The following is a 13349-nucleotide window of genomic DNA, read 5'->3' on the forward strand; positions in this document are numbered from 1 at the left end:
AATTTCAAATGGAAATCCCAGAAAAGAGCAAATTTATCCACTCTTAGAAATATCCAGCCATCAGGTCAGTGCCTTTGCTGGCTGGGCAGGGCAAGGTGGAGCTGTGAGGTGAGCAGCTGGTGCAGAACAGGGCATTTCTGTCAGCTCAAACCTACAGCTGCCAGCTATGATTGCCACAGTACCTGAGTGGGTCAGTTGAGACGCTGCTTCCTGTTTCCAGTGAAGTCCTGAGGTGACAGCAAAAGAATAAAATTACAAAGCATTAAAGTATAAGCCAAATTAAGGCATGAACTATTCAAAAATTCTATATCTTTAAATATCAACGACTTTACATTCTCTTCCTTCTTACTGGCATTTCAGAGTACTTAGCATGCCATTAAACACGACAGTAAATAAAAATACCCAACCTAAAAAAAACATCACCCTTTCCTAGATTACAGAAGAGGGAATTAGAGAAACATTTGTCTGAATAAGACACAACCTGATCAATTTTCAATATTCTAAAAGCACTCCATCCTTCTGTATCTGAGTGACTTTTACACTCTGGGGCTTTCTGCTCTCTAGCCAAAAAGGCACCTGTGGAGTTGTCCTGCAGAATTATTGCAGCACAGAGTTCAGGTAATTGTAGGAACTGAAGAAGTTCTCTAAGTGTGCTGACTTTTAAGCAGCAACATTTAACATGCAGTGTGGTGTAATTACCCTTGCTCTCTCTGAGCATGACTCCAGGTTTATTATAACAACATTATATATCTATAACACAGAGTTATATTTTGAGGGTGAAGCCAGTTTTTTTCACAGGCTGTAATAAAACATCAGCCAAAGCCCCATCATTTTTAAATGGATACTTACACTCATCCATTTCTATCCCTTACACAAACGGCCTTTGCTCACAGAGCCATAAACATGTACAGTCCGTGGAGGTTCATAAAATTCACATTAGAATTGCATTAATTATATTTACAGCAGCCATTCATAGATCAATGGCAAATCTTTACTTTGAATCCCAAGATTCCTAATTTGTTGACAAAAATAAACAGGGTGGTGTGAAGGGAGGAGGCCACAAAAGCAGCAAGAATTAGCTGTACAGAAACGGAAACAAACCATATTGTCCAAACAGCTTTAAACTAAAGCACTAAAGCTTGAAAATATATTTAGGGAGCTTCTGCCACCCTGTAATTTGTTTGCTTCCCCAGCTCAGGGTCTGTGAATGGTGCTGAATTTTGAGGGGGTGGCTCACATATGCCAACCTTGTGGCTGGGGGTTGGTTTAACCAGAGAAAAGGGTGAACTGCATTTACTTATAATTCAGTTTCCTGCTTCCCTCTGTGTGCTGTGAGGTGCCAGCCTGCTCACTCGGTGGGGCTTTGCCTTGCTTTTAACCCAGACTTTGCAGAAAAAATCTGCTGGAAGCAGTTTAGGCCCTTGGTGCTATGAATAAATGTTTCTCAGACAGTGTCTTTGTGCAGCAGGGGTGTGCTGTGCATACTGAGGAGATGCTAATTAGCAGTGATTAGCCCCAACCCCAGCACAGCCCTGGTGACACCGAGCTCTCCTGACCTGGGGACTCCTTGCACAACCCCCAGGAGCAGGATTACAGCTTCATTAGGAATCCTGGCTCTCCTTCCTGAAGTCAGGCATCCCAGGTACTCCCCAGCACCCAAACCCTCAGTCAGAACAGGTATATGCATTTCTAGCTATAAATACACATATTTTAATTTATAAAAATTACATCTTAATATATAAATAATGTATTTTAATATATAATAAATCATGTATTATATAGAATATATCATTATACATTAATGAACACTATATAATATATTAATATATTATATATATTAATACATAGAAATAAAAAATATATTTAAATATATATAAATACCCCTGAGAGCACAGCTCTCAGCAAAAACACCCCTCTTAGGGTCACAAGCCACAGGCTCATCAGAGCTGGGAAAGCCCTCCAGGATGACTCTGTTCCCCTGACACTGCCAGGTCCATCCCACCACGTCCCCTCAGCACATCCAGATGTTTCCTGAGCACTTCCAGGGGTGCTGATCCCAGCACTGCCCTGGGCAGCCTGGGCCACTGCTTGTCAAACCTTTCAGAGAAGAAATATTATATATATATAATATAATATAATATAATATAATATAATATAATATAATATAATATAATATAATATAATATAATATAATATAATATAATATAATATAATATAATATAATATAATATAATATAATATAATATATATATAATATATTATATATATATTTTATATATATTTATGTATATATATGTATATATATGTATATATGTATATATTACCTAATATCCAACCTAAACCTCCCCTGGTGCAACTTTATATGGTTTTTTTGGGTGAAGATCAGATATAGGAACAGTGGCAAAGACAGGAGAAGCTTCTGGAGCTGATGTGGAGAAATTCCCTGGATGAGACAGATCCCCACACTGTGGGGAGGAAGATGGGAAATAAGCCCCACACAGGAGGGCTACACCCGCAGAATTGTTATAGCCCAGGCTTTTTACCTGGCCACCCAACCCAGACTCAGCCTGGCACTGTGGAAAACCTCAGGAGCAGTCTGACAACATGAAAGCCAACATTTAGTGGCCACAAACTCCCCCAGAAGAAACAGGAGAAATCAAATTTAAATTCTACCAAAAGATCTGGATTTAGGGTACAGAAAGTTAGTTAATTCTTATTGAATTTACAGAATAGTATAATTACATCATCACTCCCCTTCTTTCTTTCCAGCTAAAATCCCATTTAAGTCTTTTGGTTTCTTTCCAAACTGCTCAAAGATGGAAAATTAATTAAAAACATAAAAATAACCCAGATTCTGAACACAATGTCATTAAAGCTGCAGCAAACCAAACATCTCATTGCACACGGGGTCACTTCAGGAATTATAAAAATATATCTCATTTAGGTTACTTCAAAATAAGGTTTGTTAGTTTTGTTCTGCTTTTTAACAAATTGACTGGATGGGAAAATAAAATACTGCTCTGCTGTGAACAAAGTGAGCTGGAAGGTCTGACACTCCTGTTCACTCCTAATGAACACTGCCGCAGGACATCTGTAGCCCAGAAAGAAGCACAGACAATATCTAATGATGAAGCCATTAAAAAGATATTGTTAAATATAACAGACTTGTCTATATATGTATAATTTCCATTGGTATTAATAAAGATAATTATAAAAATTCCCAAAGTACATTAACTGCAGAATTGTGCCCAAGGCTTTGAGTGAAAATTGAGCCGAGACAGAGCACAGACTGCAGAACTGCCTGGAATTCTCAGGGAATGCTCCAAACCTCCCTGGGGGCTGTTTTGTATCTCCAGTTGGTTTCCATGGAGTTTGCAAGGTCCTTCCAGGTGTGCAGTGGAGGAATCTGCCCCAGTTCCACCGTGACTCAGCTGAACCATGCACATTCCTGGCATTTCAGGGAAAGGCAGAGGAATGGTGGCATGAACTGGAACTAAACTGGGCACACAGAGGGATTATTCACTGCTAACGTGGTCAGCCTGGAACCTGAAGAATGTGTGCAATTGTTGGTAGTAACACCTGCTGTCAAGGCTAAAAGGATTATCCAAAGTATGGATATTCACAGCTCCCGGGTGAGGAGCTTGCCCAGAGCTCCCATCTGTGTCCATCAGCTCAGGAATCTTGACCAGCCCACTTCTGCAGTGCATCATGCAGGAGAAAATACAAATATTTCCAAGAAACCATTGGTCTAAAATCCAGATAGTAGGCTCTGGGTATCCACAGACAAAAACTATAAACACAATTCTTAGTCAAGAGTTCTGTCCTGGAGCACAAAACAAGGCCACAGGCTCCAGCTCTTGTTATTGGCACTGTGTGGTAAGCAGAGAGCATTCCCAGCAACTGGGTGTCTAAAAGACCTTATTCCACAATGGTTTAGCAGATTGAAGGGAAACACAATTAGCTCTTGGCATCTTGAGCCATGATCCAAAGCTCTGGTTTATTTTGCTTTTTGTGATGAAAGAAACTGGTTTTTGTAAATACAAAAATCAGTATGACTGCAGATTATTTTGGAAAGAGTCCAAGATGGAGCTCCTTATATTGTGTGACATAGAGAGGGTAGGGAATGAACACTGCAGAAGTGAAAACCTCCGGAGGTGTTTTGCCCAGCAGTGACAGCAGACAAGGAGTGTTACTGATCTGGGACTGCTGCAGAGCCCTCCAGCTCCTGCCTCTCCGTGTGCAGCAGGGACAGTGGGAACCACTGAGGGTTGGGACATGTCCCTGTGATGCAGCAAGCCCCAGTGTGACAGAGCCACCCACAAGTGTGCCCTGGCTGGGGTGGATGAGCAGGGACAGTCACTGCACAGCCCAGCCCTGTGCCCACGCTGCAGCCTTGGGTTTACCTCTCGTGGGGGAAGGGCAAAGTTCTGAGGAGGCTCTTGCTGGGCTGAGGGGATAATCCTGGGGGAGTCCCCACTCTGATGGCTCAGCCCAGCTGCCCGCCCTCCTCAGGGTCCCCTGGGCAGCCCCACCCTCCGGGCTCAATTTGCCTGGATACTGCTGAGCTGGGGCAGCAAAGTCCCTTCCCATCAGTGCAGATGGCTGCAACTGCTTCATCAGCTGCTCACCAGAGGACAGAGAAGACCCCAGCACTACTCCCTTACTGCTGGCAGAGCCTACAAATAACCACACAGCACAAGCACACATCGTGCAAGCAGCCAGAAAAAGATCCAATTTGAGAAAAGCCAAGATATTCTTCTGGCACGGAAACGCACAGTGGTGACAGATGAAATAATTGCAGTTGAAGCAAACCCCCAGCTTGATCCCAAATAAAGACTGCTTAAATATATCATCTTTTGGCTAAGAAGGAAGATTCACTTGGAGCATCAGAATACAAAGATGTGCTGTGTGCAGACAGCAGCTCAGAGGGTGTGAGGGGAAAAGGCAGCCCTGAGCTCTGTCAGAGCCTCGGTGCTCGCAGCACTGCATCCCTCTCACGCTGAGGGAAGGAATGCAGAATAACACATTAAATATTTAAGACCCTGTCTGGGGTGTTGCTCAGCGAATGATTGCTGCTGCTTGGCACAGTTTCTTCCCAGGAGCTGGCAGCTCACGGAAGAAAGGGAAACCTGCTCGCTGCAGGCTGGTGCTGTGATGCTCCACATGCTCACATACAAAGGAGGACTAAACTATTTTTTTGTACCTCAAAGTGCAGCTTCACTAAATGGAAATCTTCAGCCTTGCTTGAGGATGGTCTGGCACAGCACGGACCCCAGTGTCAGTGCTCCATTTGGAAGGAAAGCCCAAAGCATCCAGTTCCAAAAGGCAGAAAAGACAGAAGGATCATCCTCAGGCAGGACACCCCATCCCCCAGAAACACAACTGGAAATGATAATCCAGCCATTCAAAGAAAATCATCCCTTCATATCCCTTGGCAGAGATCTGGGAGGGCTCATTCCCAAAAAACCCCACAGGCCCTGAGCTCAAGGGACCCAGGGCCTGGCAGCCCGGCTCCTGTCACACTCCTTCACCTGACCTGCCCAGCAAAGGCTCTGGAGGAGCAAACTGAGGGCAATTCTCACTGGGGTACGAGGAGCAGAAGCTGCTGAAGGGCTTGGTCTCCTCCCAGAGCGTGGGGGGATCTGAGGGAGCCCCGCAGGGACGTCGCTCTGGCTGGAGCGGCCTCCACCAGGCCCTGCGGCCATGGCCTGCAGTAATTAATTCCCATTAACAGTGGGAGTCAGCCCAGGCACTGCCAGGCTCCCAGGGCACTGCTGCCTTCCTCTTGGCCTGGCCTTGGCACTGCCAGGGGCCAGGGCACTCTTGTCTTCCTCCTGCCCTGGCCTTGGCACTGCCAGGCTCCCAGGGCACTGCTGCCTTCCTCTTGGCCCAGCCCAGGCACTGCCAGGGGCCTCTGCCAGCCATGGGCACTGTGGTGCTCACTCACCCTCCCCGCCGGGCCAGTGTCCCTGGGCCCCCTCTGCCGGGCCAGAGCAGGGCTGGGGCACAGGCAGGAGCTCCCAGGGAAGCCACAGTGGCTCTGGCAGCTGCACCAGCACATGCAGTTCAGCAAAGCTGCCTCGGTGCAGATGTAGAAGTGAACAGCCCCACTCCAGAGGATCCTGCAGCGTTGCCTGCCCCTCTCCTGCAGGTGAGTGGGGCAGAGGGAATCAGCACTCCATTGGGAGCAGTCATTGGACACAACCTGAAAATACACCTCCAATTCAGCCTGTGCTGGACAGACAATTTAATAGCTGTGCTGAACAAGCTGGCACTGCTCACCTATGGAAAGGCAGCTTTCAGAGGGAAGGGCCTTAAAGGATACCATGGAAATTCCTACCTCTCATTTTCTTTTCTCATACATTTTGTCCCAAATATTTTAATGAACCATTTAGACAAGGAAGTATTTAAACACGTGCTTAATTCTGCTCTTAGAAATAAAAAAGCTTTCCTTGCTTGGGGCTGAAGTGAATTGCATTCCCAAAGCTGGGAATGTGCTGGAGCCCTGGCTGGGTCTGAAGTGCTCCCAGCACTGGAAATGGAAAGCAGCTCCACTGCCTGTCCTCAGAGCACAGCTTGTTTGCCCAGGTCACTCACACAGAAGTGTGCCCAAACACTCATTTTTACAGCATGCTTTCCAAATCAAAATACAATCGCAGCATATCAAAGAGATTTTAGACCTGTAAGAAAAACAATGTCCAGGAAACAAAGCCCAACATGGCCCTGAAAGCCAGGAGGAAATAGCCAGACCAGCAAGGCTCAGCTGGCTTCCTTAATTTCAGAACACTGTGCAAAAGTGAAATGGAATGTCTGTGCAGGGGCAACAGAATTCCATTAACTAAAAGCCATTTGTGCTTGCAAAGTTGGGACCTGCATTCCCAGAGCAGTCTGCAGGAGTAACAACAGCGGGACCTGCAGAAGCAGAAATGCTGTAATTTCTGATTTATAGTAACATACACCCTGTACAGTGAAAATGTTCCTTAAAAAATTAAATTCCAATAGCTGCCATGAGCTAAATTAACTCCAACAACAACACCTAGAGGTTAATAGCCCTGATGTTTAGGATTTCACTGCTGTGACTGCCTGGTGTTCATGCAGCTGAGTTTTCCAAAGAAGCTGCAAGCCCCCAAGCCCTGAACTCTGAGAAGAAAAATAACTTTATCAGGGACCCACTCCAGTGACAAGAAGCAGTTTAGAATTTATTATCTGCTGAACATCTACCCAGCATTGTTTTTCAAGGTGCTATCTCACCAGAGGAACTGATTTCATATGAAAATATTGCAGTGATGTGGTTTTGGCTTTGTTAGAAGTGAAGCCCATCATTTAAATTGCACTTATTCCCTGAGTTACACAAAGATCAGATGTTTATTAACAAGCTTCACTACTATTTGCAGCTCAAATTTAGAACCCTGAAAACAAAACCAACCCGTACATGCAGCGTGGGAATTGGGGTTTTCCAAAGAAGGAAGAGAAGGAGTGTTGTGATAGCAGCAGCCAATTGTATATAACTCAGTTTGAAGACATTAAAGCTTCCAGATCTGTGTTTAATCCCATGTGAGGCCAAGGTCCAGCCTGCTAATGTAATCTGAGAGCTGAACTGTTTGAAAATGTCTTGTTCAACAACATGGTCGGACAAACTTGCTCTCCACCAGGAGGCCTCACTGGTGTCCCAGGCCACCAGCAGCTTTCCCTTTTTGTTTGTGCATCATCTGCACAGAAAGTGATGCTTGTGAGAGCCACAAACCCCAAAGCACTTTCACAATATGTGAAAGGCTCCCTGATGGCTGTAAATGGAGCACTGGGAGTACCTGAGTTAGGCAAACTGCTCTTCTCTGGGTGAACAAAATCCCAGCCAACAGCCCAGAGAGACACCCTGCACAATTCCCCACCCAGGGACCACAACCATCCCAGGCCCCCAGGTATCCTCTCATGGCATTGGAGACCACCCTGCTGAAAAACAACAGAAAACAAAGGCTGGGGAGTAACCCTGACCTGGAGGTGTAACCTGTGTTTGAATCTCACGTGTCCTTTCAGCTGCTCTATCACTGTCCTCCAAAAGCAGCTCCCAGCAGCTCAGTGCAAGCGATGCAGGGGAGGATAAACCCTCCCCAAGGTGAGCACACCATGAACACACCCCAGCCTGGCCACATCCCATCCCATCCCATCCCATCCCATCCCATCCCATCCCATCCCATCCCATCCCATCCCATCCCAACCCATCCCAACCCACCCCAAGGCAGACTCACCACAGCATCACCTGAATCTCAGCCTGTTGCTGTTGCTGCAGGTGCTGCAGGTGTGTTGAGGCTGCACACTGTGACAGCTCCTGCTGGCACTCAGGGCTGGCTCAGGGACACATTCCCCTCCACTTATCCCCTGGTTTTTAGGCCAAAGGTTTGTTTCTCACCTTCCCATCAGCAGCCCCTATGTGCCCAGCTCAGAGTGGGAGCTGGGGCACATGTGCAGCTGGAGCAGCTCCCTGCACTCTGCATCCCACAGGGACAGAACAGGGCTGGGCAGGAGATCCACAGGCAGCAGGAGCCCAGCCTGCCCTGCCAGGGCTCATCCATCACCTGCCATGACAAAGCCACTCGTTCCTGCAGCTCTCCAGAACCATCAGCATTGCCAGTTCAGCATTCACATGACTCCCAACCTGTTTCCATCCACCCCCTCCCAATCAATGAATATTCCCCTGCACGCCAGTGCTGCTCCTCTGTGCTCACCCAGCATTTCACAGGAGAGGCACATTACAAGACTCTGTGGATCAATGAGCATCCCTCTTTTGTTTCCCAGGAAATACACAGAATTACACATGCTGCTAAGTGCATTCAAAGACCTACAATCCATATGCTGCTTCCCTATTATTCAGCAAAGCTGCATTTATTATCTTAATCCCATCATTTCTCAAAAGGAAAATTGACAGAGATATTTCAGATAAGTAGATTCAATGGCTTAAATTCTAGTGCACTCTATCAGTCTGTCAGAGGTTATGATGCTTCTTTATAAAGACAGAAAACAACTTCTTTATCACTCCACATGCACAGTCAATGTTTCAGTGATCCCACTCCTCTGCAGGCTCAAACCTACAGGCTGAAAGCGGGGTTAGATTTTTTTTAAAAGCATCATTGCTTTCTGGAAGCAAAGGCTTACAAACCTAAGCTAAATAACATGCAATTATCAAGCTAGCACAGAATCCAAACCCAAACCCAAGTGGAGCTATGTCAGCAGGTCTGTGGCCAAACAACAAAACGTGGGGTTAGTGGTGTGTGTGCTGGGAAAGGGATGGGCAGCTACAGAGCAGCTCCTCAAATGAAAGGAAACAGGATTTTCCAGCAAGTAAACTAGCAGTTTACTTTTATCAATTTACAGTAATAATAATTCTCACTGCCCTGAATTTTGATTATCAAAACAAACCAGTTGAAACCACAATAAAATGACCATGGGATTTACACAATTCAAGAGCTCCCCAGTGCTCCCCATACTCATCCTAAATTCCAGTACTTACAGTAGAACAGTTCAGGGTGCCTTTGCACCCATGAGAACTCCTGCAGCTTCAGTGCAAACCCAGAAATCAGGATGTGCATCCAAAGGTTCTGGATGCCCTCTGGATGCAGCTGGATGTGTTTGGAGGCCAACCCTACCTGGAAAATGCTCTGTATTCATACACACACACACAGAGTGCTGAAATTCTTTGGGGAAACACTCAAAACACAAAGAACATGGAAGGAAAATGTCAAAGTAAGCTTTAAATGAGTCTTCCTCATTCCTCAGTTTTACTCAAAGACCATTTCATCATTTACCTATTCCACAGCAGTGAATCAGATGGAAGAAACACCTGGCAGAAACCTGCCCATCTGCCTGGAGGAGGCACCACTTCATCTCCAGTTTTGACCTCCACAGCCCCAGGTTTTCCCACTCCAGGTTAAGAGAAAGCATCTGACATGGACACTAACAAAAACTGCCTCCCAAATGTCCCTGCTCCTGACCAAGGTAACTGTGGGCTTTCTGCAGGGGGCTCAGTGCTGTGGCCAAGACAGGTCCTGTAGTAATTACAAATCCTCTGAACAGAGAGAGACATAGCTCTCCCAGGATTTTAGAAGCTGTGGGAAACTTAGAGAAAAGAATTCAAACAATTATCATCTCTCTTTCTGTAACCATTGTTTACAGATATGGTTCTCCAGAGTGTGCTATTCATAGTTCACCAATAGTGTGAGAGAAGATTCCTAAAGGCCAATCAGGTCTTAGATCCACCATTGTTTCTATAAGAACTGCAGATTTCTTATAATAAGGTGTCTTTTCATGCCTTGTGATGATGGAGTCTCTGAATCACCTTTGGCTGTCGCCATAGCCCTTCGGTGATAAGGGCCCTAAAAGGAACCTGAAAGCCAAGCTCAGCATCCATTTGGCCTCATCTGGAATGAAGTCACAGACTTCCTGCTGCTCCACTACACACCTGAACCTTTGCCTCCCTTCAGGGCTCTTTGATCATCCTTCAGTCTTTGATGAAAAGCATCAAATGAGTTGATAATGCCTATTTGTTGCTTTCAGCCTTACTTCTAAAAGCAGTGGCTGTTTCCTGCCTTAGCCTTGGCTGTTTCCTTCCCTCCACCAAGGGAGGAGCTGTCCCGACCCAAGGACAGCTCCTGTCCACATCTCCCTTGGAATCCAGCATAAAAATAAACACAAAACTTTCAGTGAGCTCCCTCAAACCAAAAGAAGAACAATTTTAAAAGATGACTCAATACTAAAGTTATAAAGTGTGGAAGAGGTTTTACAGCCAACTTCTGTGAGCCATTGAGAAGTCTGACAAGAGGATCCATGTTTACCCCTGAAAGAATTTCCTACCAAGGTTGTTGACATAGAAACCAAGAAAGAAAGAAGGATAAATAAGATAAACCTGCAACTGCTTATTCCAATAAACACTTTGCTTGTCTCTTGGGACCAGTGAGTAAAGTGTAAACTTATGAGCTTTGTAAGAATGTAGAACAAGCATGCATGCTAGAATGAAAACAGGGTTTGAAGCCTTCTAGAAATGGAGTGTGTTGCTTTCCATTGTCTCTGTCTCAACTACAACAATAAAGAATGTCCTGGTGAGAGGACAATAAAGAAAGTCCTGAAGAGCTCCAGGCACGTGGAGAGCACCCCAACCCCAGGCTGGATGCTGAAGGCACCTCCAGCACTCCTGAGAGTGGTGGGCACAGCTGAGAGTGACCCTAACCAAGGACTGAGGTGACTTTAATGAGAGCAGCCTGAGCCCAGCACACAGCCTGGTCTGTCAGGGCCATCTGCCTGGGCAGGGACGGCGCTGGCACAGCCCCTGAGCTGGGGACAGCTCCTGATTAATGACAGCCCTGGTTGGGTGACAGGGGAAAATGATTGGAGCACCATTGCCTGATCAAGATTAATTATCTCCCCACCCCAGCCCCTGGCAAACGCGTGTCGTAAAGCAGCAATTACAACTAATTGAATCCTCCGTAAAAATGAATTTAATTGAAGAGAGCAAGATGGATTTCAATGCTATCTCATTTTCAGGTGTGCAATGCTCCAATGATTGGCTTGGAAAAAAAAATTCAGAGGTGAATGAGATGTGACATACTTTCTTTAGGATAAAATGCTTACATTAACGGGTCATAAATTGGGTTGATTTCATGTATTTGTTCTAGGAATGCATATGCCAAAGATCATTAAAGGCCAAAGAGCACACAAATAACATAAAAATAGCTAAATACTTCAATGGGTACGGAACAGGAAGGACTTGCTTTACGCACTAGAAATTAGAAAGGGACATATTTTCATTATATTGTTTTGTGCATTTTCTCTTGAATATGGAACATAAACATAAATCAAAGGAAACAGCTTTTGGTTATTTGAAATTCCAACCTCCCAGCTTGTTTAGCAAATGAAGACAATTATTTAAAATCTTCTCAAATCTCAGGTCTAAAGGGAAAACAGCAATACCTGCTTTTTACAGAAATGACTGAGATAAAACATGAATGGCACATAAAGGTTTTGGCTGGGCACAAACAAGGCAGCCTTGCTCATCAGAATTCACAGAATTCACAGAATGAATGGATTGGAAGAGACCTTCAAGGTCATCAAGTCCAACCCATCCCCAACACCTCAACTAAGCCCTGGCACCCAGTGCCACATCCAGGCTTTGTTAAACACACCCAGGGATGGCGACTCCATCCATTCCAGGCCATTCCAGAACTTTATCACTCTTTCCATGAAAAACTTTTTCCTAATACCAACCTGTATTTCCCTTGGCATGGCTTGAGGCTGTGTGCTCTGGTTCTGTCAGTGCTGCTGGAGAAAGAGCCCAGCCCCAGCTGAGCCCAGGCACCTTTCAGGAGCTGCAGGGTGATGAGATCACCTCTGAGGCTCCTTTTCTCCAGGCTGAGCACCCCCAGCTCCCTCAGTATCAGGGTCTGTGGAACCCTCCCATACCAGCACATTTATTTCACAGAAACTTTAACACCAAATGTTTGCCTTGCACTCACTATGGAACCAAAATATTTTGGGTGGGGCCTGAGGAACCTGTTCTGGGGAAGGTGTCCCTGCCCATGGCAGAGGATGATTGTTCAGGTCCCTTCCAGCCCAGCCCATGCTGGGCTGTTTCATTCCACATCAGCTGCACAGTTACTCTCTCCTTCTGACCTTGCAGCATTCCAAAACCAAAACTGGCTGGCTCTGAGGAGCCCTCCCATCCCCAGGAAGGTCCCCAGGGTGTCTCTGGAGGGTTAGTGCCTGGACAGCTCTGGGTCATGGCCAGGGAGCCGGGTGGTGGCGGGGCTGGGGCACAGAAGGTTAGCTCATGGCTGGGAGCAGGAGGCTGGAGAGGATCCAGACACGGCCACAAAAACTCTCCCTGAAGTCATAAATGGCATTGCTCCTCGTGGATGGACTCAGTGCAGTTCTGCCTCTCCTCATCCATCCATCTGTGGCAGCTCAGCACAGGAGGGATCCCTGATTCCAGTGAGGAACTGGAGCCCCGAGCTCCCTGCCCCGACCCCGGGCTCATCCTGAGCCCCAGAGCCCCTTCCCTCTGCCAGAGGGGTGAGCAAGGGGAGAGGGGGGGAGAAACACCCAGGGAGTGGGATAAACACCCAGGGAATGGGATAAACACCCAAAGAATGGAATAAACACCCAGGGAATGGGATAAAACACCCAGGGAATGGAATAAACAGCCAGGCAATGGGATAAAACCCCAATGGAATGGGATAAACACCCAGGGAGTGGGATAAACACTGAGGGAATGGGATAAAATACCCAGGGAATGGAATAAACAGCCAGGGAATGGGATAAACCACCCAGAGAATGGGATAAAACGCCCAGGGAACGGGATAAAA

At 46.2% G+C, this 13349-nt stretch overlaps 1 protein-coding gene across 1 annotated transcript in view; it reads right to left on the minus strand.

The window, feature by feature from the left end:
* Positions 1-13349, minus strand: part of IQSEC1 (IQ motif and Sec7 domain ArfGEF 1) — a 295721-nt gene that overhangs the window by 139785 nt on the left and 142587 nt on the right. The window contains 1 exon segment of the mRNA XM_030957062.1: positions 183-227. Coding sequence (XP_030812922.1) covers positions 183-227 — 45 coding nt within the window.

The sequence above is a fragment of the Camarhynchus parvulus genome, chromosome 12 (assembly GCF_901933205.1).
Source record: "Camarhynchus parvulus chromosome 12, STF_HiC, whole genome shotgun sequence".
NCBI classification, from domain to species: domain Eukaryota; kingdom Metazoa; phylum Chordata; class Aves; order Passeriformes; family Thraupidae; genus Camarhynchus; species Camarhynchus parvulus.